This window comes from Pan troglodytes, chromosome 18 (genome assembly GCF_028858775.2).
Source record: "Pan troglodytes isolate AG18354 chromosome 18, NHGRI_mPanTro3-v2.0_pri, whole genome shotgun sequence".
Classification (NCBI taxonomy): domain Eukaryota; kingdom Metazoa; phylum Chordata; class Mammalia; order Primates; family Hominidae; genus Pan; species Pan troglodytes.
Window position 1 is genome coordinate 18,112,106 of NC_072416.2, and position 27,406 is coordinate 18,139,511.

Genomic DNA, 27,406 nt, shown 5'->3' on the forward strand with positions numbered 1-27,406 from the left:
CAGTGGTGCGACCTCAGCTCACTGCAAGCTCCGACCCCCAGGTTCACGCCATTCTCCTGCCTCAGCCTCCTGAATAGCTGGGACTACAGGCACCCGCCACCATGCCCGGCTAATTTTTTTGTATTTTTTTAGTAGAGATGGGGTTTCACCGTGTTAGCCAGGATGGTCTCGAACTCCTGACCTCGTGATCCACCCGCCTCGGCCTCCCAAAGTGCTGGGATTACAGGCGTGAGTCACGGTGCGCGGCCAATTTTCAGTTTCTTTTCTTTTTTTTTTTTTTTGAGACAGAGTCTCGCTCTGTCACCCAGGCTGGAGTGCAGTGGTGCGATCTCAGCTCACTGCAAGCTCCGCCCCCCAGGTTCACGCCATTCTCCTGCCTCAGCCTCCTGAATAGCTGGGACTACAGGCCCCCGCCACCATGCCCGGCTAATTTTTTTGTATTTTTTTAGTAGAGACGGGGTTTCACCGTGTTAGCCAGGATGGTCTCGAACTCCTGACCTCGTGATCCACCCGCCTCGGCCTCCCAAAGTGCTGGGATTACAGGCGTGAGCCCCGGTGCGCGGCCAATTTTCAGTTTCTTAACTGCATAACCAAACAGTTGGCTCCAGCCTGGCTTCTCTTAAGCACCAACTACGCCTAAAAGCTCAGCCCTGCTGTCATCTTGTAGGTCCTCCAAGTCACTTTGGCTGAATTTCACAACAAGCAAAATAAAATTGAATACAGAGACTGAAGACGTTGGTGGTTCTGGGCTGACTGGATGCATTTGCAAATAAAAGTCATCGTTTTGGGATTTCCTCCCTAACAATGGCTAAGGCCTCCTTCTCCAGCACTGGCTGTGTGTGGGCAGTGTGCCAAGTCCTTGCTAACGCTGCATTCCAGGAGATGGAGATACACAATAGCCAAGTAAACAAATAATCAAGATAGTTTGTGGTGGAGATATCATTGCTACATCGGGGTGATGTGACTGAGAAGATCGAGGGGAAGGGAGGAGAGGGGAGGCTGTGGATGGGGAAGCCAGGGAGTTGCTGAGCCTTGAAAGTTATAAGAGAGCCCTGTGGGAAGGATGGAGGGAAGGGTGGGCCAGGCAGGGCAAACAGTATGGACAGAGGTCCAAGGGAGGGAAATGCTGGGCCCAGGTATGAGACAGAATGGCTCCCAGCATGGCTGGAGGGCCACAACAGAGGGGGACAGCAGGAAGTGACGAGGGAAGAGCAGATCACACTCAGTCTTCCAAGTCACAGTAAGGAATCTTGAGTTTTATTCTCATGGGTGCAGGAAACCATTTCAGGAGGGGAACGGGACTTTAGAACCAGTGTGGGGAGAATCAGAACTGCAGGATGGGCTGGGCGCAGTGGCTCATGCCTGTAATCCCAGCACTTTGGGAGGCTGACTGAGGTGGGTGGATCACCTGAGATCAGGAGTTTGAGACCAGGCTGGCCAACATGGAGAAAACCCATCTCTATTAACAATACAAAAATTAGCTGGGCATGATGGCATAATACTCAGGAAGCTGAGGCAGGAGAATTGCTTGAACCCAGGAGGCGGGGGTTGCAGTGAGCCAAGATCGCACCACTGCACTCCAGCCTGGGCAACAGAGTGAGACTCTGTCTCAACAAAAAAATCAACAACAACAACAACCAACTGCAGGATGGGCCAGGCTCAGCGGCTCATGCCTGTAATCCCAGCACTTGGGAGACCGAGGCTCCCCAGGTCACCTGAGGTCAGGAGTTCGAGACCAGCCTGACCAACATGGCAAAACCCTGTCTCTACTAAAAATACAAAGTTAGCCAGGCATGGTGGTACATGCCTGTTATCCCAGCTACTCGGGAGGCTGAGGCAGGAGAATCACTTGAACCTGGGAGGTGGAGGTTGCTGTGAGCCAAGACCACGCCATTGCACTCTAGCCTGGGCAATGAGAGCAAAACTCCATCTCAAAAACAAACAAACAAACAAACAAACTGCAAGATGGATACTGGATTGCAGGAAGGATTTTTAAAAAATAGTGAGCACTTTCACTACAATAGCAGTTGATCCTTACAAAGTGCTCACCATGGGGCAGTGGCCTGTTTCTCAGTTCTTCACATGTAGTGACTCATTTCATCCTTCCAACAACCCAATGGGGTGCTTATTGTTCCCATTTTACAGATGGGGAAACTGAGGCTCAGAGAAGTGAACTGACTTATTTCCTGGAGCATACAACTAACTAGACGATGATGGGGCCAGAATTCAAACCCAAGGGGTTAGGTTCTGGAATCCACACTTTATGACAGCATGCTAATGAATATTTATTCAATGAATAATGAGTGAATATTCTTATAATGTGTATTTATGGAAGGAAGGAAGCAAGCAAGCAACGGGAGCAGGGAGCTTAAGAGACTGCTACAGAGGCCCTGGTGAGAAGTGACGGGACCCTGAACTAGGAAGAGGCGGTGGAGTCAGAGGAATGGACAGAGATAAGAAATATTCAGCATCATACTGTCCAAGGCAGGAACCGCTATCTAAATTAACTAAAATCTTAAAAATTCAGTTCTGCAATATACTTGCCACTTTTTAAGAGCTCAATTAAGTGAACTTTTAAGTGAACTTTGTGCTCATCACAAAGTTCTTTTGGATAGCACCGTTTTAGATGAAACAGCACCTGCTGATGGCATGGGTGCTGGAAATGAGAGCAGGGTGGCCTCTTCTTCATCTTCACAGCCTCTCCATAAGCTCAGCTCAGAGAGGTCAAGTGACCCGTGCATAGCTACATAGCTACGAAGCCATCTGAAAGTCCTACTCTTTCCTGCACCTCTCTGTTACCACACTTAATTCATTCACTCAACAGAGGGCAGTTGAGCTACACTATTTTGGTTCCTGGGGAGATGACATGTGGCTCACACATGGGTTCGGCTCCTAGGGGATCAAATGCCTCTGTGGTCAGCTGAGAAACAGCCCCCACAAGAATGTCCATGGCCTATCCTCAGAATCTGTGAATATGTTTGCTTGAGATGAGGAGACTGTCTTGGATCATCTAGGTGGGGCTAATATAACCACAAAGGTACTGGGCCTTATAAGAGAGAGGTAGGGGGACCAGAGAAAGAGATTTGAAGATACCATGCTGCAGGATTTAAAGATGGAGGAAGAGACCATGAGCCAAGGAATGCAGGTGACCCCTAGAAGCCAGAAAACTAGGAAACCAAGTCGGCAGGTTGTTTTAGCATTTATATCCTCATAGCTAGGTAGCATTATATCTCTAGATCCACACTATTCATTGTCAAACATCAAATATGTACATCCTACCATGGAATATGAGAATTCAGTTCCCATCTAATCCTCTTCCCTTTCCCCACAGAGCCAAGTCCATCACAGGTAGTTATTCTGGTTAGATAAATACTCCAAACTTGCACAGCTGGGCTCCTTAGTCCAACGTGATTACTTCTCCTTCCATCCCAACTTTTGTTTTTTCCTGGAGTTTATAATTGCCTTTGTTTTATTGTTTCCAGGTTTTCTATCTATATCAACCCCAAACTTATTAATTGTTTCAATCTTCTCTCAATACAGTTCATTGCCATCCTACCATCCATCACCATCTGAAATTCTAATTACTAGTTTTTAATTGTCCTTCCAGATAATTTCATGCAAATAGGAAACATATGCACGTCCATGCAATCCTGCTCTTTTTAAAGACACACACGGTTACATTATGCATATGCTAGTTTGCCCTTGTGTTTTCCACTCAATGGTATTATCTATAAAGAGCATTCTCTCTGAGCATAAATAGATCAGCCTCACTCTTTGTAGTGGCTACCTGGAAATGCTATATTTTATTTAAATAACCTCTGTTGATTATAGCTTTAGTTGCTTCCAGACCTTCAAATATATATATATATATATAAATATATTAAATATAATACATATTATATATTATGTAAATATATATATGCACAGTCTATCCTCATTATTTATATATTCTATATTTTCAAATTCACCGACCTGCTGAAAGTTATTGGTAACCCAAAAATCAACATTCATGGCACTTTTGTAGTCATTTGTGAACATGTGCAGAGTAAGGAAAATTCGATTCCCCCAATGCACTCGTTCCCAACTCAGGTTGAACAGGGGAATGCTCTACCTTCTAGTTTCAACTCTCATACTGTAAACAAGTGTCCTTCCTGTAGTGTATTTAGTGCCACCTTTTTTTGTATTTTTGTGGCTTTTTGTTAGTTATTTTGCAGTTTAAAATGTCCCCTCAGATGTGCTCCCTTCGGCAGCACACATACAAAAATGTCCCCAGCATAGTGCTCAAGTGTTGGCTCATGTTTCCAAGCACAGTAAAGTTGTGATACCCATTATGTAATAAATACACATCAGATAAACTTCATCCAGGCATCAGCCACAGAGCTGCTGGCTGTGAGTTCAGTGTCAATGAATCAACAATATATATTAATATATGTTACTTGCATATAAATACAATAGTGAAAACTCTCTCAATGATTCTAAAATTGAGTTACTATCTTCTGCCTATGTACCTAGGTCTTCAAAGAAACAGTGATACCAATCACCAAATATGGCACTGATGTGTTTGTGGCTTGATAAATGTGAAATACCAAAGTGACAGTTTAACATCTTCCCTATCAACACAGATGGCTGTTATGCAATTAGATAAGATTCTGCATATAAAATCTTTAGTTCAAGTCCCGGCACAGAGTACATGTTCAATAAATGCTAGTTTTTTAGAAGGAGAAGAGGTATGGAACCAAATGATAGCAGGTGTCATGAAGAGTTTAAGTTTGCCTGCCTCCACAGAAGACCATATATCACAAATGTTTAGTGAGCATCTACATGGTGCCAGGTATAAAGAGAGGCACTTGGAACCATGAACAAATCAAAGATCTCTGCACTCATGGATCTTTTCTTTCATAGGGTGGATCTCGACTACAGATTAAAAAAAAAAAAAAACAGAATAAAAAGCAGTTCCACTTACGTGCATAGAATGGACTGGTCCTCCCGATCTGCAAACAGAAAGAAAAAAGAGCCGTGAATTAAAATGAGCTCTGAGCTAAGGGTCTGGACTTGGCTCCTCCCAGGGCCCTCCCATTCTAAAGCTTCTCCATGCTGGCCTCATTGGAAGTGACAACAGGTCAGCTGGGCTCATTGCCCAGGCCACAGGGCCCAAGACCAAAGCCAAAAGGGCAGCCCCAAAGTCCCAGAGGCAGTCCCAGAAAGATGCTGGAGCCTGACTGATCCAGGAGTCATTAGCATCCAGCCACATCAGCTCTAGAGGTGTCCTGGGAGGCCCACCCCACCCAGATTAGGTTAGGGACCAAATGTAGATGTTGGATCTATACAGATCGGGGTCCCACTTAGCCACTTCTCCTCTCTGTGGCCTTGGGTAAATATTCTTAAACTCCATGCCTCAGTTCCTTCATCTGTAATATAGTATTGTGCACATTTGTGTTTTTTTGTAAATCCAGCATCCATTTTCTCTTCTTCCAGAAGCATCCTGTGGTCCTTGAGGTTTTCCCCATCACCCCTGCCGTCATGTACAGTCTTAGTGGGACTGCCTCATAGGTACCTTCAACAAAGAGGTAAGAATGTGTTCCAGGCTGCATTGGTCAGACTCTCTGGCCTAAAACTCCAAGCTCAGTCAAGGACAGGGAAGCACAGCAGGTGGACAGAGCCCTGAGGCAGACTTCCTTTCTGCCCCTGGGCCCAAGCAGCCCAGTTTCTGTCATTTACCTAGCCTGATTCCTAGTGTTCCCACTGCATCTGTGAGCTCCTCCATACTCCCCTACAAATCCCTTTCCTCTACTAGATGACAGAGTCAGTCTCTCTTGTTTACCACCAGAGAAACCCAAAAGATACAGAGGTCATCAAAGAACTAGATGTGATTAAGCAGACATTACCCATCACCTTCTACTCTTAAAGAGGCCTCTGAGGTGGAGCCAGGCTCTGAAGACCCATTTCCTTCCCAAAGAGAGATCTGAGAACAGTTACCAATACGTTCAATGGTCACCTAACAATGTAGAAATCCCAGCATCATATCTGCTGGTAGACAATGCCACAGTGGCAAGCATTTCTTAAATCCACTCCCTGGCTTCAGTCCTACTAGTTCAGTGCTCAGCTCTCACAAGCTTCATTTCATCAAAAATCTCCTAGGCTTGGTTTTACATTGTATCTCTAGTACTGGCACATAGATGGTAGGTGCTGAATTATGCTTGTTAGATGGATGGATTGAGGGATGGATGAGTAGATGGATGGGAAGATGAGTGGACGGAAGGAAGGAAGGAAGGAAGGAAGGGTAGATGGGTGAATGGAAGAGTGGGTAGATGGGTAGGTAGATGGATGGGTGGGTGGATGGATGAATAGACAGATGGACGGGAGGGTGGATGGGTGGGTGGATAGGCAGATGAGTAGGTGAGTAGGTGGGTGGGTGGATGGGCAGATGGGTGGGAAAATGGATGGATAGATGAGTAGATGGATGGGAGGATGGAAGAAGAGGTGGATGGGCAAGTGAGTGGAAGGAAGGAAGAAAGGAAAGAAGGAAGGAAGAAAGGATGGGTGGATGGAAGAATGGATGGATAGGTAAATGGACGGAAGCATAAATGGATGGGAGGCTGGGTGAATAGGCAGATAGATGGCTGGATGGAAGGATGGATAGATGGATAGATAGAGAGACAGGAAGACAAATGGATGAGTGGGTGGGTGGGTAGGTGGACGAATAGATGGATGGAAAGAATGAAGGAAGGATGGATGGATAGATAAGAAAGAAAGAAGAAAGGAGGGAAGGGTGTGTAGATGGGTAGGTGGGTGGGTATATGGCTGGTTGGACGGATGGTTGGACGGAGGAGGGAAGGATGAGTGAGTGGATGAGAGAGTGGATGGATGGGTGAATGGGAGGGAGGACAGAGTGTATAGGTGGGTAAATGAGTTGGTTGGATGGATGGATGGATGGATGGATGGATGGATGGATGGATGGGAATATGAATGGGAGGATGGATGGGACTGAAGAAGGCAAGGTGAAAGAGATGACTCTTTCTTCCGTCTGTAATCTTAAGAGAGAACTGATTGGAAAGTGGGCACGTTCCTCAGATTCTATGCCCAACTCCAATCAGTTCTCTCTCTCTTCCCTCGGATTATAGATGGATGTTTGGGTGGCCTGGTTGAACAAAATCCTCAAGACAAAAGGCCTAAAGACTAGTCAGCTCTGGGGTTTCAATTCTGGTGTGTTTATATAATGGCACATTTAAAAATAGGCAGGCCAGGCGCAGTGGCTCATGCCTGTAATCTCACCACTTTGGGAGGCCAAGGAGGGTGGATCACTTGAGTTCAGGAGTTCCAGACCAGCCTGGCTAACATGGTGAAACCCCATCTCCGCTAAAAATACAAAAATTAGTTGGGTGTCATGGCACACGCTTGTAATCCCAGCTACTCAGAAGGCTGAGGCAGGAAAATTGCTTGAACTCAGGAGGCGGACGTTGCAGTGAGCCGAGATCGCGCCACTGCATGCCAGGCTGGGCAACAGAGCAAGACTCTGTTTCAAAAACAAATAAAAAATAAATACATAAATAAAATAGGCAGCCATTGAAAAGAACCAGGCAGAGCTTTATGGATGGACACAGAAAAATATCCAAAATATATTAAGCTAAAAATAAAAGATGAGGTAGCATAGTGTTATACCTTTTGTGTTTTAAAAAGACAGATATATAGGTAGGATGCAGTGGTTCACGCCTGTAATCTCAACACTTTGGGAGGCTGAGATGGGAGGATCACTTGAGGCCAGGAGTTCCAGACCAGCCTGGACAACATAGCAAGACCCAGTCTCTACAAAAAAAATTTTTTTTTAATTAGCTATGTGTGATGGACATACCCCTTGTCCCAGCTACTTGGGAGGCTGAGACAGTAGGATCCCTTGAGCCAAGGAGTTCAAGGTTGCAGTGAGCTGTGATTACACCACTGCACTCCAGCCTGGGCAATGGAGTGAGACCGTATCTCTAAAAACAGACCTGGGATGGGTGCGGTGGCTCACACTTGTAATCCCAGCACTTTGGAAGGCTGAGGCGGGCAGATCACTTGAGGTCAGGAGTTCAAGACCAGCCTGGCCAACATGGTGAAACGCTGTCTCTACTAAAAATACAAAAATTAGCCGGGCATGGTGGCATGCACCTGTAATCCAAGGTACTCCGGAGGCTGAGGCAGGAGAATCACTTCAACCCAGGAGGTGGAGGTTGCAGTGAGGTGAGATCATGCCACTACACTCCAGCCTGGGCAACAGAGCGAGACTCCAAAAACAAAACAAAACAAACAAACAAAACCAACAAACAGGCCTGAGCCTGAAGTACTGAGAAAAGGGACAGGAGGAAGACCTGCTTTCACCCATTCTACTTCTCTCCCGGTTATGTTTGTGCTATGAACACATACAATCTTTTCCTCATCCCACCAAAAATGGTCAATAGAAAAAGAGTCGGTATTGTTCTTTATGAAACCATCATGACCACACAGCTAAAAAAAGACAGAAAAGAAAGAGCCACCGCATTACGATCCCACTAACAGCTCCGATCTCCCGAGCGCTCACTGCACTGCAGGCGTATGCTGAACTTCTGTGTTGAAGTGACCCACTGAATTCTCTCAGCAGCCCCTGGGGTGGGCACTGGCATTGCCTCCATTTTACAAATAAGGAGAGTGAGGTTCAGAAGTGAGGCAACTTGCCCGAGGTCACTGGGGTGGGTTGAACTGTGACTCCCAAAAGCTATGTTCACTCAGAACCTCAGACTGCGATGTTATTGACTAATCAATTGATTGAGATGGGGTCTCACTTTGTCGCCCAGGTGGGTGTACAGTGGCGTGATCTCAGCTCACTGCAACCTCAACCTCCCAGGCTCAAGCAATCCTCCCTCTTTGGCCTCCCCTGTAGCTGGGACTATAGGCACATGCCAGCATGCCCGGCTAATTTTTGTATTTTTTGTAGAGATTGGGTCTTGCTATGTTGCCCAGGCTGGATTCACACTCTTGGGCTCAAGTGACCCACCTGCCTCAGCCTCCCAAAGTGCTGGGATTACAGGCATGAGCCACTGTATCCCACCTGTGATTTTATTTAGAATAAGGGTCTTGCAGATGTAATTAAGGGAAGGATGTTGAGATGAGGTCATCCTGGCTTGGAGTGAGACCTAAATCAATGGTGTCCCTATTTATAAGAGAAAGGAGGCCGGACGTGGTGGCTCACACCTGTAATCCCAGCACTTTGGGAGTCTGAGGTGGGTGGATCACCTGAGGTCAGGAGTTCGAGACCAGCCTGGGCAACATGGTGAAACCCATCTCTACTAAAAATACAAAAAATTAGCCAGGCATGGCGGCAGGCACCTGTAATCCCAGCTACTCGGGAGGCTAAGGCAGGAGAATCGCTTGAACCCAGGAGGTGGAGGTTGCAGTGAGTTGAGATTTTGCCACTGCACTCCAGCCTGGGCAACAGAGCAAGACCCCATCTCAAAGAAAAAAAAACAGGAAAAAAGCAATCAAACTTTAATCTCTCCATTATACTCTGGAGACAGACAGATACCCATGCCTTTAGCTTCCACCCAGGGGGAGAAATTCACTCGAGGACAGAGCAAAATGGGAAACCAGTTTAATTTTTTTTTTTTTCCTGAAATGGAGTCTCGCTCTGTCACCCAGGCTGGAGTGCAGTGGCTCGATCTTGGCTCACTGCAACCTCTGCCTCCTGGTTTCAAGCAATTCTTCCACCTTGGCCCCCCGAGTAGCTGGGACTACAGGTGCGTGCCACCACGCCTGGCTAATTTTTCTATTTTTTGTAGAGACGGGGGTTTCACCATGTTGGCCAGGCTGGTCTTGAACTCCTGACCTCAGGTGATCCGCCCGCCTCAGCCTCCCAAAGTACTAAAAAGTGATTTTTTAAAACAGGGTGAAGGATAGAAGAACCAGGTACCCTGTGATTAGAACCCAGGCAGAGAGAACCTCCTGGGACCGGCCCAGACAACCTCCACTATCTTAAGGAAAGATTTTGAGATGGACAGACAGATGGGCTGTGTTGATCCACGACTTCAGGGAGAGAGGCAGGCTTTCCTGGCAGCCTTGTGAATCCTAGGCCCAGAGCAGGAGAGATTTATAGGCTCAGATGCTCACAGGGCCCCCAGGAGAGGGAGCGGGCTCCAGGAGAAGGCCTGGGAGCTGCCAGCGCGGCTCTGAGCTGGGGGCTGCTGGGAGACCTCTGGCCTGACGTTCCCATCAGAAACACACCACTTCCAGGCGTGGGAAGCTTGCAGGGTGCTGGTTACGAGCAGAAGGACTCCATGTGGGTGCTGTCTGCCAAACCGTGTGGAGCACAGGGAACTCTGAGATCCTGGAACTTTTTATCTGATTCCTTCCCCAAGCCTGAGCTTGTGTTGGACTCAAAAGCAGTATTCTCCGCCGTAGAAAGCAGTTTCACTCCCTCCTTGCTTTGCACGAGTGATTTCTTCTGCCCAGTGCACCCACCACCACTTCTCCTCTGGCCTAATCCATTCTCTCTCTCTCTCTCTTTTTCTTCCATTGAGGTAAAATTTACACTACATAAAAAGAACCATTTTAAAGTGAATAATTCAAGCCAGGTGCGGTGGCTTATGCCTGTAATCCCAGCACTTTGGGAGGCCGACACAGCTGGATCTCCTAAAGTCGGGCATTTGAGATCAACACGGCAAAACCCCATCTCTACCAAAAATACAAAAATTAGCTGGGCGCGATGGTGCACACCTGTAATCCCAGCTACTCAGGAGGCTGAGGCAGGAGAATCGCGTGAACCAGGGAGGTGGAGTTTGCAGTGAGCTGAGATCGCGCCACTGCACTCCAGCCTGGGTGACAGAGGGAGACTCCATCTCAAAAAATAGTAATAAAAATAAAAAAATAACTAAAGTGCATAATTCAGGAGCATTTAGTACATTCACAATGTTACATAACTACCACCTTTATCTAGTTCTAAAATATTCTGTCACCCCCACAATGAAACCCTCTACCCGTTAAGCAGTCACTCCCCCATAAGCCCTTGCAACCACCAATTTGCTTTCTGTCTCTATGGTCTTACCTATTCTAGATATTTTTGCATAAATGGAATTATAACATGTGTGGCCTTTCATGTCTGACTTCTTTCACTCAGCATGTGGCTGAAGTTCATCCATGTTGTAGCAGGTCCCAGACTTTATGCCTATTTGTGGCTGAGTCATATCACATTGTATGGATAGATCATATTTTGTTTATCCATTCAACAGTTGATGGACATTTGGGTTATTTCCACCTTTTGGCTATTCTGCATAGTGCTGCTATGAACATTCCTGTACAAGTTTTAGTTTGAGTACCTTTTCAATTCTTCGGGTACATACCCTAATCTGTATTTGAAACATCGTCTTGGGAGTCAACTCTTCTATGATACCTTCTCTAACTCTGCACTTTTCTAGAGCTGAGTTGGAGACCTTTCCACTTGACCTCCTACCTGCAGGATGGCCATGGACCGTGGTGCATGTTGTACACTGCATAACTCTACGGAGAAACTATTTGCATTGGTCATTTATTGTATTGCATTGTGTATTTATTGTAATAATCTTTCAGCAGATGGAGGAAAAGTGCTTTGAGAAAACGGTGCCTTTCTCTGATATAAACGTGAGTGTCACATGGCCTAGTGGTTCCCATGGTCCACAGGTTCTCTCCATTTTAGTAATTATCATCGTGATCCTTACTTAATAAATGTCTCAAAACATTCTGGCGGAAAAAGGTACAGATGATATGGAATGATAATAGGCCATCTATCCATGATATGGCATTCAGAGTTTTTCTTGTTTTTCTTTTCCATATTGGTAAAAATTATGGACTTTATTCATAATATCCAAAAAATAGAAACAACCAAATGTTCATCAATGGGTAAATGGATAAACAAAATGTGGTCTACCCAAACAGTGGGATAGTATTCAGCCATGAAAAGAAAGGATGTTATGGCCGGGGGCCATGGCTCATGCCTGAAATTCCAGCACTTTGGGAAGCTGAGGCAGGTGGATTGCTTGAGCCCGGGAGTCTGAAACCAGCCTGGGCAACATGGTGAAACCCTATCTCTACAAAAAAAATGCAAACATTAGCTGGGCATAGTGACACAATCCCTGTGGTCTCAGCTACTCAAGAGGCTGAGGTGGGACAATGGCTTGAGCCCAGGAGGTGGAGGTTGTAGTAAGCCACGACTGCACCACGGTACTCCAGCTGGGGTGACAGAGACAGACCCTGTCTTAAAAAATATATAAATAGTATGAATCCATGATACAACGTGGATGAAACTTGACAACATTATACTAAGTCAAAGAAGCTAGCCGGCTGGGCGCGGTGGCTCACACCTGTAATCCCAGCACTTTGGGAGGCTGAGGTGGGCAGATCACAAGGTCAGGAGTTCAAGACCAGCCTGGCCAATACAGTGAAACCCCGTCTCTACTAAAAATACAAAAATTAGCCAGGTGTGGTGGCACGTGCCTATAGTCCCAGCTACTCGGGAGGCTGAGGCAGGAGAATCACTTGAACCCAGGAGGCAGAGGTTGTGGTGAGCCGAGACCACATCACTGCACTCCAGCCTGGGCGAGTACAATGAGACACTCTGTCTCAAAAAAAAAAAAAAAAAAAAAAGAAGCCAGCCACAAAAGGTCACATATGATTCCATTTATATGAAATGTCCAGAATAGGCAAATCCATAGAGACAGAAAGTAGATTTGTGAATTCGTGGCTGCCAGGAGCTGCGGGTAGGAATATGGAGTGACAAAAAAATGTGCACAAGATTTCTTTGGGGGATGATAGAAATATAAAATTATATTGCAGCAATGGCTGCATAACCATGTAAATTACGAGTGAATTTAGACAGTTATGCAGACATAGCTGCAATTTTAGGTGTGAACTGTATCCTTAAAATGAATTTATTTAAATTATACCGCATAAACCTTTTTTAAAAATGATGTTCATTTTATACCACCTCTGAATGATTATAAATCTGACTTCTTCCACTTCATGCAGCTCTATTAGGTTTCCAACAATTACAAAATTGTTCGTTTTCAATGCTTTTCCCCTGAACCAATGAGCTCCTGAAGGTCAAGGGCTGTGCCTGATCCCGGGTACAAGGAACAATGCCTGACACACAGTAGGTGCTCAGGAAATGCTTGTTATTTTGAATTGCTCTCTGGCTCAGAGAGGCAACCAAGGTAGAAGCAATGGAAAATGCATATTCACGTGTTCACATATTCATTCAACAAACGAGTCCTGAGCCAGGTACTGAAAGCACAAAAGTCAATAAGATCTGCTTTTTTTTTTTCTTTTCTTTTTTAAGAGATGAGGTGTCACTCTGATGCCCAGGCTGGAGTGCAGTAGCACGATCATAGCTAACTGCAGTCTGGAACTCCTGGGCTAACAGATCCTTCCGTCTCAGCCTCCTGAGCAGCTGGGACTACAGGTGCATGCCACTGTGCCTGGCTAATGGTTTTTTTGTTTGTTTGTTTGTTTTTTGTTTTTTGTTTTTGTTTTTCATTTTTTTTGTAGAGACAGGGCCTAGTAAGGTAATATAGTAATATTACCCAGGCTAGTCCCAAACTCCTGGCCTCAAGTGATCCTCCCGCCTTGGCCTCCCAAGTAACTGAAATCACAAGCTCAAGCCAATGCAACGGCCTTCATGACTTGCTTATCCTTGCTTTTGAGAAGTTCATGACCCAGGGTGGGAGTCAGATGGACAAAGAAATGACTGTAAGAGACGAGCAATGCTACGATGGATGTGAACCCAAGTGCTATAGACGTCAAGTTTTTTGTTTGTTTGTTTTTTCACACCACCTGAGCAAGACAGGAAGCCTTCACGGCAGAGGTGACCACTGAACAGCATTAAGAAAAATGTGAAAGAATCTCCTGGGGAGAGGTCGAGGCAGAGCATCCCAAGCAGAAGGCCTGGGACAGAAGCTCCAGAGTGGGCAGGGACACAGTACCGGGCCTTCGTGGAGTCTGGGAAGGCTGGAGCTGGGGGCGGCCGGCCATCATCAGGACCCGCCTGGGGCTGAGCTTCCCAGCCCAGATCCCTGGGGCTCATGTCACCTCACACCCCATCCTTAAACTTGCCTCTCTCCCTTCCTCCTCCCCAGACTCCCCACCCAGCCTCGGATGTGTAAGGCCCCAGGCACGTTTCCTGAGAAGATAAAGGGCTTCAGCGGTTCCTCCCCCGCTGTGGGCCTGAGGACTCCCAGGAGGTACCCAGCTCCCCACAGACCAGCTATTTCGGCCCAAGCCCAAACACAAGCTGGTGGATTCTGGCTGGGAAGCCGGAGCACTGCAGGCTGACCATAAAAGGAGAAAACCCAGCTGGGACTGAGCACACACCCAGGCTCCCTGCATCTGCCCTTCGTTCTGGTAACAGGCTGCTGGGGGATCCAGTGAGAGGTAATCAAAACCTGGGCTAGTAAAGAAGAAAGGTCTCAGTCTCCATTGCCTGTAGAAAAGTGGCTCTCTAACTAATGCCCCGCACGGAGGCAGACGCCAGAGGTTCTGGATCTTCCATGGTGTGACTGTGAACGTGGCCACTGCATGGCCCTTGACAGTGGGTCCTTGGCAGCTGACTGCTAATGCCTGTTGAACTTGTCCTGTCCATGCACCGTGTCCCTACACACTGACCGAATTACCCTTGTAACAACTGGAGTAGGTACAGTCATCATCCTCACGGGACAAGTGAGGAAACTGAGGCACAAAGTAATAGCCGGGGCAGAGCTGGGAGGTGAACCCAGCTCCAGAGCCCATGACCTAAGCCATTCTGTAAGTGAGGGCCCTTCTCTTTCTCCAGCCTTCATCTCCCCACTCTACTCTCCCGGCAGAGTTGGTTAGGATGAGATGCTGAGTAAGAAGAGATACTTTGAGAGCCTTTGCTGCAACCCAACAGGTGTTTTCCAAACCTACAGGAAGCCCTGGTATTGTAAAAGCAGAACTGGGCTGCGCATAGGAGCTCATGCCTGTAATCCCAGTGCTTTGGGAGGCTGAGGCAGAAGGATTGCTTGAGGCGAGGGGTTTGAGACTCAAAGCGAGACCCCTATCTCTATGAAAAAAATTTTTTTTTTAATTACCTGTGGACGGAGGTGTGTGCCTGTAGCCCCAGCTATTTGGAAGGCTGAGGCAGGAAAATTGCTTGAGCCTAGGAGTTTGAGGTTACAGGGAGCTATTATTGTGCCACTGCACTCTAGCTTGGGTGAAAGAGTGAAACTCTGTCTCAAAAAATATATAATAAATAAAAACATGAAAGCAGAACTGGCCAGTGAAGGGGTGTAGGAGACAGGAAAACCAACGCTCTCCCTCTTGGGCCTCCACTCCTACCTCCTACATTCTCCCCCTTCTCTCTGCTCCAGCCCCAGCAGCCTCATAGAACCTATATCAAGTTCCCTAGCCAAGCCTACACTTCACCTTCCAAAGAAGCCTCCCCTGTCCTCCCAAGGTCCCCAGGGCTACACTTCCCCACTCCCTGGACCTCCTCTACTTAGCAGCTACTTGTGGGATGATTCAATTCGTATTTACACATACGCACAGTAGGCTGTGTCTAGGGCAACACCTAATAATCAATATTGTTAGAATGACCGGGCGTGGTGGATCACATCTGTAATTCCAGCACGTTGGGAGACCGAGGCGGGAGGATTGCTTGAGGCCAGGAGTTCGAGACCAGCCTGGACAATATAATGAGACCTCATCTCTACAAAAAATCAAAAAATTAGCCAGGCGTGATGATCTGCGCCTGTGGTCCCAGCTACTTGGGAGGCTGAGAGGGGAGGATCACTTGAGCCCAGGAGTTGGAGGCTGGAGTGAGCTATGAGTGTGCCACTCCACTCCAGCCTGGGCAACAGGGCAAGGCCTTGTCTCACAAAAAAAATGCTGTTGGATAAAGAAAGGAATGGGGAGCCAGACTGCCCAGAGGCTGGGAGGACACCGAGGGAGGTGGCTGACACATGCAATTTAACAAGGAAGGTGCTGGCCAGGCACTGTGGCTCACGCCTGTAATCCCAGCACTTTGGGAGGCTGAGGTAGGTGGATTGCTTGAGCTCAGGAGTTCAAGGCCAGCCTGAACAACATAGCAAAACCTCATCTCTACAAAAAATACAAAAATTAGCCAGTTGTACTGGTGCATGCCTGTATGCAGCTACTCTGGAGGCTGAGGTGGGAGGATCACCTGAGCCTGGAGAGGCTGAGGCTCAGGTGAGCCGAGATCACACCACTACACTCCAGCCTGGGCAACAGAGTGAGACTCTGTCTCAAAAAAGCCCAAAACAAACAAGGAAGGTGTTGCCAAGTGTCAGCTGGGGCTTTTCAAGTTCACTCCCTTAAGTATGTCTCTTTTTCAATTTAATATTTACGGTTTTTGTTTTTGTTTTTGTTTTTGTTTTGAAACGGAGTTTTGCTCTTGTTGCCCAGGCTGGAGTGCAGTGGGGCAATCTCGGCTCACTGCAACCTCTACCTCCCGGGTTCAAGTGATTCTCCTGCCTCAGCCTCCCGAGTAGCTGGGATTATAGTCGCCCACCACCATGCCTGGCTAATTTTTTGTATTTTTAGTAGAGATGGGGTTTCACTACATTGGCCAGGCTGGTCTCGAACTCCTGACCTCAGATGATCTGCCTGCCTCTGCCTCCCAAAGTGCTGAGATTACAGGTGTGAATCACTGTGCCTGGCCAATATTTACTATTTTATAACAAATAATTCTCCTTTGCTGTCTCCCTTCCCTGTAATGCACCATGGGTACCAAAAATAAAAATAAAAACGTGAACTTTTCATGATTAGTCAGAGCACCAAACAGATACTCCTAGCACCTCTGTAAAGACTGAGCCAGCCAGACAGAGCCACTCATTCCCACACACAGTCCCCCATCATTCCCAACCAGGCCAGACACATAGCTGACAGCCACTGCAAAACCCACAAGAGACAGAGAAGCATTTGGCTGTACCCCTTCCTGGAGATGTGTTTGTAGCAGCACTGCCTCTGCAGAGAAACAGCTGGGAATTACTTCTTGGCTCCACCCTATCACCTCGGCCCCCAGGGCCCGTTTCCTCACCAGGGAAATCGACAAAAATCCAGACCTTTCAAGGGCATGAAGATGACTGAAAGAGACTGGATTCAGAAAGAGCTTAAAATTGTTTTACCCACAGCACATTTAAGAGCTTGGTAATTGCCGTTAATATCATCTTTATCATCATCATCATCATCATCCAAAATAGTGATCTAGGGAAGAGGTTATAGACAGCAGTGATTCTGAATCGGCAGGACAGGATATTCAACCAAGGATATTTAACCCCTTTCTGATTACAAGGTGTCATGGTCTGAATGCTCATGTCTCCCTCAAATTCATATGCTGGAATCCTTACCCCTAAAGTGATGATATTAGGAGGTGGGGCCTTTGGGAGGTGATGAGATCATGGGGGTTCAATCCTCATTGGGGGAGAGACCCAGAGAGCTAGCAGGTCCCTTCCCCCACGTGAGACACAGCGAGAAGGCAGCACTGGGCCCTCACCAGACACCAAGCTTGATCTTGGACTTCCCAGCCTCCAGAACCACAAGAAACAAATATCTGTTTAAAAGCCACCCAGTCTATGGTATTTTGATATAGCAGCCTTAACAGGCTAAGACACAAGGCCTATGCTAGTCCCTTAGCCTTCTGGGGGCCTCAGTTTCCTCTTCCGTTATATGGGGACAAGAATACTACACTATCTATACCATGCTACCTAGGAGGGAAGAGTAACATTCTGAGGGCAGCGAAGCTGGGTCCCCAGGTTTGACTCTCAGTTCTGGGGCCAAGTAGGTGTGCTGAGTTTTCCCCATCGATCAAACAGGGAGGCTGCCACCCACCCTGTGTGGTGCTAGTGAGGGCTGAGCAATGTGGGATTGATGGAGCAGTGAACCCAGGTCCTGACCTATTGCAGGGGCCCTGAGGACATCAGTGCCCTTCCTCTCTCTGCCTCTACTGGGGAGCAGCCTCAGGGGAGTTGGGTGAGCAGGAACCATCCCCCAGGGGGCTGCCAATCTCAAGCAGAAGGATACAGCCGAGTGTGGGAACTTGCAAAGTGGAGAAAGTCGTTTGGATCACTCCACCCGCAGAGTTGTCTTAAGCTTAGAGAGGACTTAGCCAAGAGCCCCAAGCTGATAAAGGCTGGCTGTTATTTCTTTTTTTAATCCCCTGAGCGTGGCCATTTGTTGCTAATGAGGTGTGGACAAAACATTACTTGTGGCTATCTTGCATAGGGCAAGTGCAGAGGCTCAGAATGGAATCTTATCTGCTTTCCTGCCCCTCCTACACCCCAGGGACCCATGGAGGGGCTCCAAAGTGGTTCTTGTCTGGAGGGCTTTAATGGCGCTTTTCTCCTATTCATCACGTTCTTTTATTGAACTCAGCTCCAGCCTCCTAAGCTTTGAGCTGTCAACACTCTGAGATGAAGACAGTAGACAGCCTTCCGTGGGATTGAGGGGGATCCCTGTGGTTGCCCGGTGTCACCGACTGACCAGCAGGGCTCCGGCTTTGGAGTCAGGATAATCCAAGTGTATATTTGGCTCTGACACTTAACAAATCTGCAGCAAGTTCTCCACTCCTCTGAGTCTGTTTTCCCAGTTGTAAAAGGGGGCTAATAATAGCTCTTGAGGCTAGCATTGGATCACCCAATAAACCTTGTAAGCATATGCTGAGGGCACAACCACACAGGCATGCACGAGAAGGAAGAACGCCATAGTTGCCATTTCATAAGCACCATGAAGATAAACATCATGGGAAAAATAGCAACTTTAGGCTGGGCACGGTGGCTCACACCCATAATCCCAGCACTTTGGGAGGTCAAGGCAGGAGGATCACTTGAGGCCAGGAATGAGAGACCAGCCTGGGCAACACAGTAAGATCTTATCTCTAAAATAAAATAAAATAAAATAAAATAAAATAAAATAAAATAAAAAAGTTTTTTCACTACGCAGAGTGGGCTCACACCTGTAATCTCAGCACTTTGAGAAGCCTAGGCAGGTGGATCACTTGAGCTCAGGAGTTCAAGACCAGCCTGGGCAACATGGTGAAATCCCGTCTCGACAAAAAATACAAAAATCAGCCGGGTGTAGTGGTGCGTGGCTGCAGTCCCAGCTACTTGGGGAGCTGAGGTGAGAAGATCACTGGAGCCTAGGAGGTCAAGCCTGCAGTGAGCCGTGTCTGTGCCACTGCACTCTAGCCTGGGTGACAAAGTGAGAACCTGTCTCAAAAATAAAAAAGACTGGGCACGGTGGCTCATGCCTGTAATCCCAGCACTTTGGAAGGCCAAGGTGGGTGGATCACCTGAGGTCAGGAGTTCAAGACCAGTCTGGTCAACACGGTGAAACACCATCTCTACTAAAAGTACAAAAATTAGCTGGGCATGGTGGCGCGCGCCTGTAATCCCAGCTACTCAGGAGGCTGAGGCAGGAGAATCACTTGAACCTGGGAGGTGGAGGTTGCAGTGAGCTGAGATCGTGCCATTGCACTCCAGCCTGGGTGACAGGGGCGAAACTCTGTCTCAAAACAAACAAACAAAAAACACTTTTTTTTTTTTTTTAATTAGCTGAGCATGGTGGTGCATCTCTGTAGTCTCAGCTACTTGGGAAGCTGAGGCAGGATTGCTGAAACCAGGAGTTTGAGGCTGCAGTGAGTTATAATCACACCATTACACTCCAGCCTGGGCAACAGAGCAAGACCCTGTCTCTAAAAAAAGCAAAAACAAAAACAATTTTGTCAGCCTTCTTTACTTTATAATTTAATTTTTTTTTGATGACATATGCCTGCACCTTAATAGTTTCAAGGGCTTAATTTTAAAATTCCTAATCTGGTCCTGTCCACCTTGTAGGTTTGTGGTAAAGATTAACTGAGAATATTTCTGTAAAGCCCTGAGCTTTATAGGAAGCATATAATAAAAATCCATGATTATTATTATCGCTTCTTTGTAAAAGAAGGCATGAGAGAATTCCCATGAGAAGATGGTAGGCTGAGTGCATGCATTTAGCTCTCTTCCTTCCTAAACCTTACTAAAATAACTGTAAAAGACTTTCCAAAAATACATGAACCAGTTTAGCCGGGCATGGTGGCTCATGCCTGGAATCCCAGCTCTTAGGAAGGCACAGGCATGAGGAAAGCTTGAGCCCAGGAGTTCAAGACCTGCCTGGAAAATATAACAAGACCCCATTCTCCACACAAAAGGAGGGGAAAAAGGCAAAAAAAAAAAAAAAAAAAAAAAAAGGGGGAAAAAGGCCGGGTGTGGTGGTTCACGCCTGTAATCCCAGCACTTTGGGAGGCTGAGGTGAGTGGATCACCTGAGGTCAGGAGTTCGAGACGAGCCTGGCCAACCCGTCTCTACTAAAAATACAGAAATTAGCTGGGCATGGTGGCATGCACCTGTAATCCCAGCTACTCAGGAGGCTGAGGCTGGAGAATCGCTTGATCCTGGGAGGTGGAGGCTGCAGTGAGCAGAGATCGTGCACTCCAGCTTGCGTGACAAGAGGGAAACTCCATCCCCCCAAAACAAACAAACAAACCAAAAACTGTAAAAATACATGAGGCAGTTTAAAAAGAACTAGAGAGGGGAGAACAGCAAAGCCATCTTGGAAGACAGAAAATGGGATAAGCGTTGAAAAGTACCAAGAAAAAGGCCAGACACCGTGGCTCACGCCTGTAATCCCAGCACTTTGGGAGGCCGAGTTGGGTGGATCACCTAAGGTCGGGAGTTCAAGACCAGCCTGACCAACATGGTTGAACCCCATCTCTATTTAAAATACAAAAATTAGCCGGGTGTGGTGGCGGATGCCTGTAATCCCAGCTACTTGGGAGGCTGAGGCAGGAGAATCACTTGAACCCGGAAGGTGGAGGTTGCAGTGAGCCGAGATCATGCCATTGCACTCCAGCCTGGACAATGAGAGTGAAACTCCATCTCAAAAAAAAAAAAAAAAAAAAGGTACCAAGAAAAAAGTCTAGGTGAGCAGTGAGGAAAGGTGAGAAACGACCTAATTTCAACACCGAATTCCCCATTTCTGCCCCAAACCTCAGAAACTGGCAATGCCAGGGGCCTCTGGAAGAAAAGATCAAGGAGGAGACAAAAACATAAGGACTGGGTCAAATATAAGGCACTGTTAGACCCCTCCCATATCTTCTGCACTCCCTGAAGCCAAGTGACTGCTCTTCTCAAACCCCACAGAAGGTGGTGAGTTTAGTCTCTGGTGAGGGTTAAACAGAGGGTCTCCGTCCTGGGGGGACACCAGGAACCATACTGAAAGAAGGAAGGTAATGTACAAATTTCACTGCACATTTTGAAACCCTCAGCTTCTTTTCAACTAGACCCTCAAAATGATCCTAGACAAATCTTTAACCTCCAGGCAGAAGATTTTTCTACAAACCTTCTCTGAAGAATCAGAGTAGCCCATGAACAAAAGACTGAAAGACGAAACAGAAGTGTCCTAATGGGGTAGCCCAGCGCTTTCATATTATAGCCAAGCACATCAGCAAGCCCATCCTATAAGCTCTGAGCTTCCATCAACAATTTGGTATCCTGTGCACTAAAGCATCCAAGATGAATGGATAGCCAAGAATCCCAAGACATCTGAAGAAATCCACTAATATGACAGACAGAAGTTAAAACAATTAGGAAAATATGTATCTTGGAGGAAATAGACTCTGCATTAAATATCCTCTGAGAAACAGGATATTGCATCCACAGAAAAAGAATATCATATGAAAGAAACATTTAAAAATAAAATAGAATTTTTGGAATTTAATAAAATATATACCAGAAATTTAAAACACAATGGAAGGGTTAGGGAAAAAAGTTGAGGTAAGTGCCCAGAAAATACCATTAAAAACATTAAAGTGATGAAAATGACAAGAGAAAGAGATTTAAATTATAGGATTGGTCTAGGAATTCCATTATGGAAATAAAAAGACTTCTAAGAAAAAGAAACAGAGAACACAGGGAGAAAGACAGCATCAAGGAAATAATTTGCAAAATTTCCCAGAATTTGTGGACACAAGTTTATAGATTAATTGGGCCACTAAGTGTCCAGGATAACAAATAAAAATGGACTCATAGCAAGTCCCATCATCCTGAATAGGGGTACAAAGACAGTCTAAAAGCTTCCAGAGAAGGAGGAAAAACAAAAACTGGTCATGTACAAAGGATCAAGAATATTCCCAGCCAGGAAGGTGAATATAATCACACACACACACACTCACAAACATACACACACACGAATCAGATTGGGTTTCATCTTCTCAAAACTGAAACTAGAAGGCAACAACACAAATGCCTTAAAAGCTCAGGCAAGAAAGTTATTTATAACTTTCTGAAAACAACTTTCTTGCCTGGAATTTTAAACCCAGCTAAACTATCCTTTAAGTGTTAGAGAAGCATCAAGCCTCTCAGATATGGAAGTTCTCAATGCCTCAAGATCACGTACATTCTTTCTTGAGAAGCTACTGGACAAAGTGCTTGATTTAAGCAGGAGAGTAAAGCAAGAAAGAGGAAGACATGAAAACTGGGAAACAAGGAATCCACTATGAAAGCATTAAGGGGAATTTCAAGGATGGTGAAAAAGATCCTATATGACAGTTACTAGCTATAGAGAAAGCCAGGGCAGATCAGAAGGCTATAGTAGAGATCACATTCAAGGAGATGATATCAATATGATAACCAATACATGTCTGGACATATTAAAAGAAGATTAACACATTTAGAAAGAGATTTGGGGGCAGAATTGGTGGTTAAGTACATGGAAAACAAGATTGGGGGAAAAAAAGGCAATTGCTAACTCCAGGAAAAAGAAAAGTCATACAGAAAGAAGAAAAATAGTCACAAAGCAGTGCAAAGCTCAGCTTCGAATAACATCTACATAATCATAATAATGTAAACTCTAGATAGCATTACATAGTCATAATAATGGAAACTCTGAACACTGAGTTTGTCAAAACTAAGATAAAATTATACTGGGACTCTTGATATAAGGCATGTGTGTTGGAATGAGGAAATAGGGGCAAATCCAGGGGGTGAATGAGCTAAATTTCATCTTTCATGGAGGAAAGTCAATAGATGATACCTAAAATTGAAAACAAAATTAAGATAGCAGCACAATGATCAAGTGTTGTTTTCAGAGATATGGTGGTAAATACCAAAAAAAAAAAAAAATCAATTAAAGGAGTTGAGAAGTAGCAGAGGATGGCTATTTTTCTTAACAAGCCTTCAAAAATTACTTGACTCTAAGCCATCTGCATGAATACTTTTAACAAAAATAAAAACCAATTTTTTAAAAAAGGAACAAGGAATTCCTACATGCGCTGATATGTAACACCCTCTGGCAAAATATAGAACTGTATATATATGGAATGCTAGTATTTGTAGGGAAATCTTAGGGAAGAAAATAGATACCTATTTGCTTATACTTGCAAAAATATCTCTAGGAGAAAACCTCATACACTAGAAACCATAATTGTCTCTTGGGAGGGAAGATAAGGGTCTAATGCACAAAGGTTGAAGGGAGAAGTTCACCTTTTGAATTTGTATGTATCATCTTTCCAAAAACAAACCACGGCCAGGCGCAGTGGCTCATGCCTGTAATCTCAGCACTTTGGGAGGTTGAGGCGGGCAGATCACCTGAGGTCAGGAGTTTGAAACCAGCCTGGCCAACATGGCAAAACCCCATCTCTACTAAAAATACAAAAATTAGCCAGGCATGGTGGTGTGTGCCTGTAGTCCCAGCTACTCGGGAGGCTGAGGCACAAGAATTGCTTGAACCCAGGAGACAGAGGTTGCAGTGAGCCGAAATCATACCACTGAGCTGAGATCGTGCTGCTGCACTCCAGCCTGGGTGGCAGGGCGAGACTCTGCCTCAAAAAAAAAAAAGGGAGGGGAGAATTTAAAAAATAAACATGACATAATTTATGCATATGCAGATATAAGATACATATTTTAAATATCAGCTTCTCTTCCCGTACCCTCAAGGGGCTTGGCTTCCATTTGGGAGGGTGCCATGTTGTGAAGTATCTCTTAGAAAGTCCCTCCCATTTTCCCAACTCCTGTGAGGCAGCAAAGGGCTGAGCTCTGGCTCTGAGCTCCCTGCCACAGTATACTAGTCAACCCCTCTAAACCAGCTCCTCCCACACTCATCATACCCATTCTCACCCCTACATTTATGCTTTTATTATTCTTGGCTAGAAAGCCATCCCTGCCCCCTTCTCTCACCTTAGCAAACCATTCTTCGAGGCTTATAAAGCCCCACCTCTCTCAAATAACCCACCCCATCCATCCTGACCCTGGTAGGTTCTTTTCTATAAATAACTCTAATAATTCATTGATTCAACAAATACTGAGCAGCTACTATGTGCCAGGCACCAGAAAATGTGCTGGAGATACAATGATGAACATGCAAGAAGGATGGAGTTTATAGGTCCTCAGGAACTTACTGTCTATGTGACACAACTGCAATGCTTCATCTTATATTCAGTGCATGTGTGTTACCCATCCCTCCTCAATCCCGCCTTTTCACACCCCATCTTTTCCATGAAGAACTCAAGGAAGAAGCCACATGTGCTAGCTTTCTCTCTCCACCTTCATGGTAAGCTTAGTGTGGATCGCAGCCCAGTGACTTAACAGAATGAGATCGTGCCATTTATCAATGGAGTCAACACACTGGGCCTACATGTTTCTTCACAAAAACCAATTTCCTACTTGGGAATGGAGAAAAAATTAAGCAGATGAACAGAATTCTTCCCAAGCTTAAATTTTTCTCCATTATTTTTGACATTCTTTTTATTTTTTATTTATTTATTTATTTTGAGATGGAGTCTCGCTTTGTTGCCCAGGCTAGAGTGCAGTGGCGTGATCTCGGCTCACTGCAAGCTCCGCCTCTTGGGTTCACACCATTCTCCTGCCTCAGCACCCCCTGAGTAGCTGGGACTACAGGCGCCTGCCACCGTGCCTGGCTAGTTTTTTTTGTATTTTTAGTAGAGACGGAGATTCACCACGTTAGCCAGGATGGTCTCGATCTCCTGATCTCATGATCCCCCCACCTCGGCCTCCCAAAGTGCTGGGATTACAGGCGTTAGCCACCGTGCCCGATTCTTTTTATTTTTGGAGTCCACCATCAATGATTTGCCAGAAAGCACCAGGTCATGCCAAAATAGACGAGGGCATAGCAGGTGTTGGTTAACATTTAAATTAAGAGTTTATCTTTTATGGATGTGCATATTCACGGTTTTCATTTTCTTTCTTTCTTTCGTGACAGGGTCTTACTCTGTTGCCAAGGCTGGAGTACCATAGCACAATCATAGCACACTGCATTCTTGAAGTCCTGGGCTCAAGCCATCCTCCTGCCTCAGCCTCCAGAGTAGCTAGGACTACAGACTCATGCACTGTGGCCAGCTAATTATTTTTTTGTAGAGGCAAGAGCTCACTATGTTGGCCAGGCTGGTCTCTAACTCCTGGCCTCAAGTGATCCTCCTGCCTCGGCCTCCCAAAGTGCTAGGACTGGAGACATGCTGCTGTGCTCAATCATGATAGTCATTTCCTATTGGAGCTTACTACATGTCAAGTGAGCATTTCTAAGTAGTTTCAAGAGAGTTGACTATGCAATTTTGTGTTAAAACCTAGAGACCATGAGGAATCAAATATATGAACACAGGGTGTCCTTGTCAATTACAACATTGCCTCACAGTTAAGAGGTGGTCTAGCGCAGGCATCTTAAACCACCGACTGGTACTGCACAGCAGGAGGTGAGTAGTGGGCTTCATCTGTATTTACAGCCACTCCCTATCACTCCAATTACTGCCTGAGCTCTGCTTCCTCTCAGATCAGAGGCGGCATTAGATTCTTATAGAACCATCAACCCTACTGTGAACTGTACATAAGAGGGATCCAGGCTGTGTGCTCCTTATGAGAATCTAATGCCTGATGATCTGTCACTGTCTCCCATCACCCCCAGATGGGACCGTCTAGTTGCAGGAAAACAAGCTCAGGGCTCCCACTGATTCTACATGATGGTGAGTTGTATAATGATTTCATTATATATGACAATGTAATCATAGAAATAAAGTGCACAATAAATGTAATGAGCTCGAATCATCCCAAACCATCTCTCCCCTGCGGTCCATGGAGAAACTGACTTCTACGAAACTGGTCCCTGGTGTCAAAAAGGTTGGGGACTGCTGGTCTAGGAAAGCAAAAGTCCCCACAACACAAAAATATTCTTCAATGACTACATGAGCGATCAAACTCCACCGAAACCTCCTTCTCTGACGATTCAGTGGCTTCACCTTGCCAATTATCGGGTATCAATATCCACCATCATGATATGAACACAAAACAAAGTGGCAGCTCTGCAAAATAAGGTGCAGTGACTGGCAAAGTCAGTGGCCTTGGAAAGGCCAAAAAAAAAGATTCAGGGGCCAAGTGTGGTGGTGCACACCTGTAATCCCACCACTTTGGGAGGCCGAGGCGGGAGGATCACCTGAGGCCAGGAGTTCAAGACTAGTCTGACCAACATGGTAAAGCCCCATCTCTACTAAAAATACAAAATTAGCCTGGTGTGATGGTGCATGCCTGTAATCCCAGCACTATGGGAGGCCGAGGCGGGCAGATCACAATGTCAGGAGATCGAGACCATCCTGGGTAACATGGTGAAACCCCATCTCTACTAAAAATACAAAATTAGCCAGGTGTGGTGGCACATGCCTATAATCCCAGTTACTTGGGAGGCTGAGGCAGTAGAATCGCTTGAACCCAGGAGGCGGAGGTTGCAGTGAGCTGAGATCACACCATTGCACTCCAACCTGGGCACCAAGAGGGAAACTCCATCCAAAAAAAAAAAAAAAAGAAAGAAAGATAAAAGAAAGAAAAAGATTCAGGGCAATTCACAGCTGAATGAACGCTAAGACCACAGGGGCTTTGAGAGACTTAAACACTAAAGAAGTAAAAGAAGCTCTTAGGAAAACTGGTGACCCATCAAATAAATCTGTAAGAATGATCCTTTTTAGCTCGGGCTGCAGAAGTCAAGCATGACATGAAGATGTCGTTTTATGCTCACATGATTTCATCCCTCACCCCAAAAAAACTTACAGAAAAAAACCCCACACCCACTCTAATTCATTTTATACTGAATCTACAAATTAGCACTTACTTGTAATTAAAATAAAATTCTTATTACATGTAAGCTGAAATTAACCTATTTTTATAATTTGCAATGTTGGTTTTCTTTTCTTTTCTTTTGAGACAAGGTCTGGCTCTCTCACCCAGGCTGGAATGCAGTGGCGTGATCTCGGCTCACTGCAACCTCCACTTCCTGGTCTCAAGCGATCCTCCCACCTCAGCCTCCCAAGAAGTGGGACTACAGGTATGTGCTACCACACCAAAGTAATTTTTGTATTTTTTGTAGAGAC

The 27,406-nt window shown here is 45.8% G+C and overlaps 1 protein-coding gene across 5 annotated transcripts in view; it reads right to left on the minus strand.

The window, feature by feature from the left end:
• MYH11 (myosin heavy chain 11) overlaps positions 1–27,406 on the minus strand; it is a 156,729-nt gene that overhangs the window by 92,255 nt on the left and 37,068 nt on the right. For all 5 annotated transcript variants that reach the window (XR_010152284.1, XM_055078622.2, XM_055078625.2 and 2 more), the window contains exon 4: positions 4,964–4,991. Coding sequence is in view for 4 of the 5 variants with exons in the window: in XM_055078622.2 (XP_054934597.1) it covers positions 4,964–4,991 (28 nt within the window). In the remaining variant the exon portion in view is untranslated. The remainder of the gene's footprint in view (positions 1–4,963; positions 4,992–27,406) is intronic.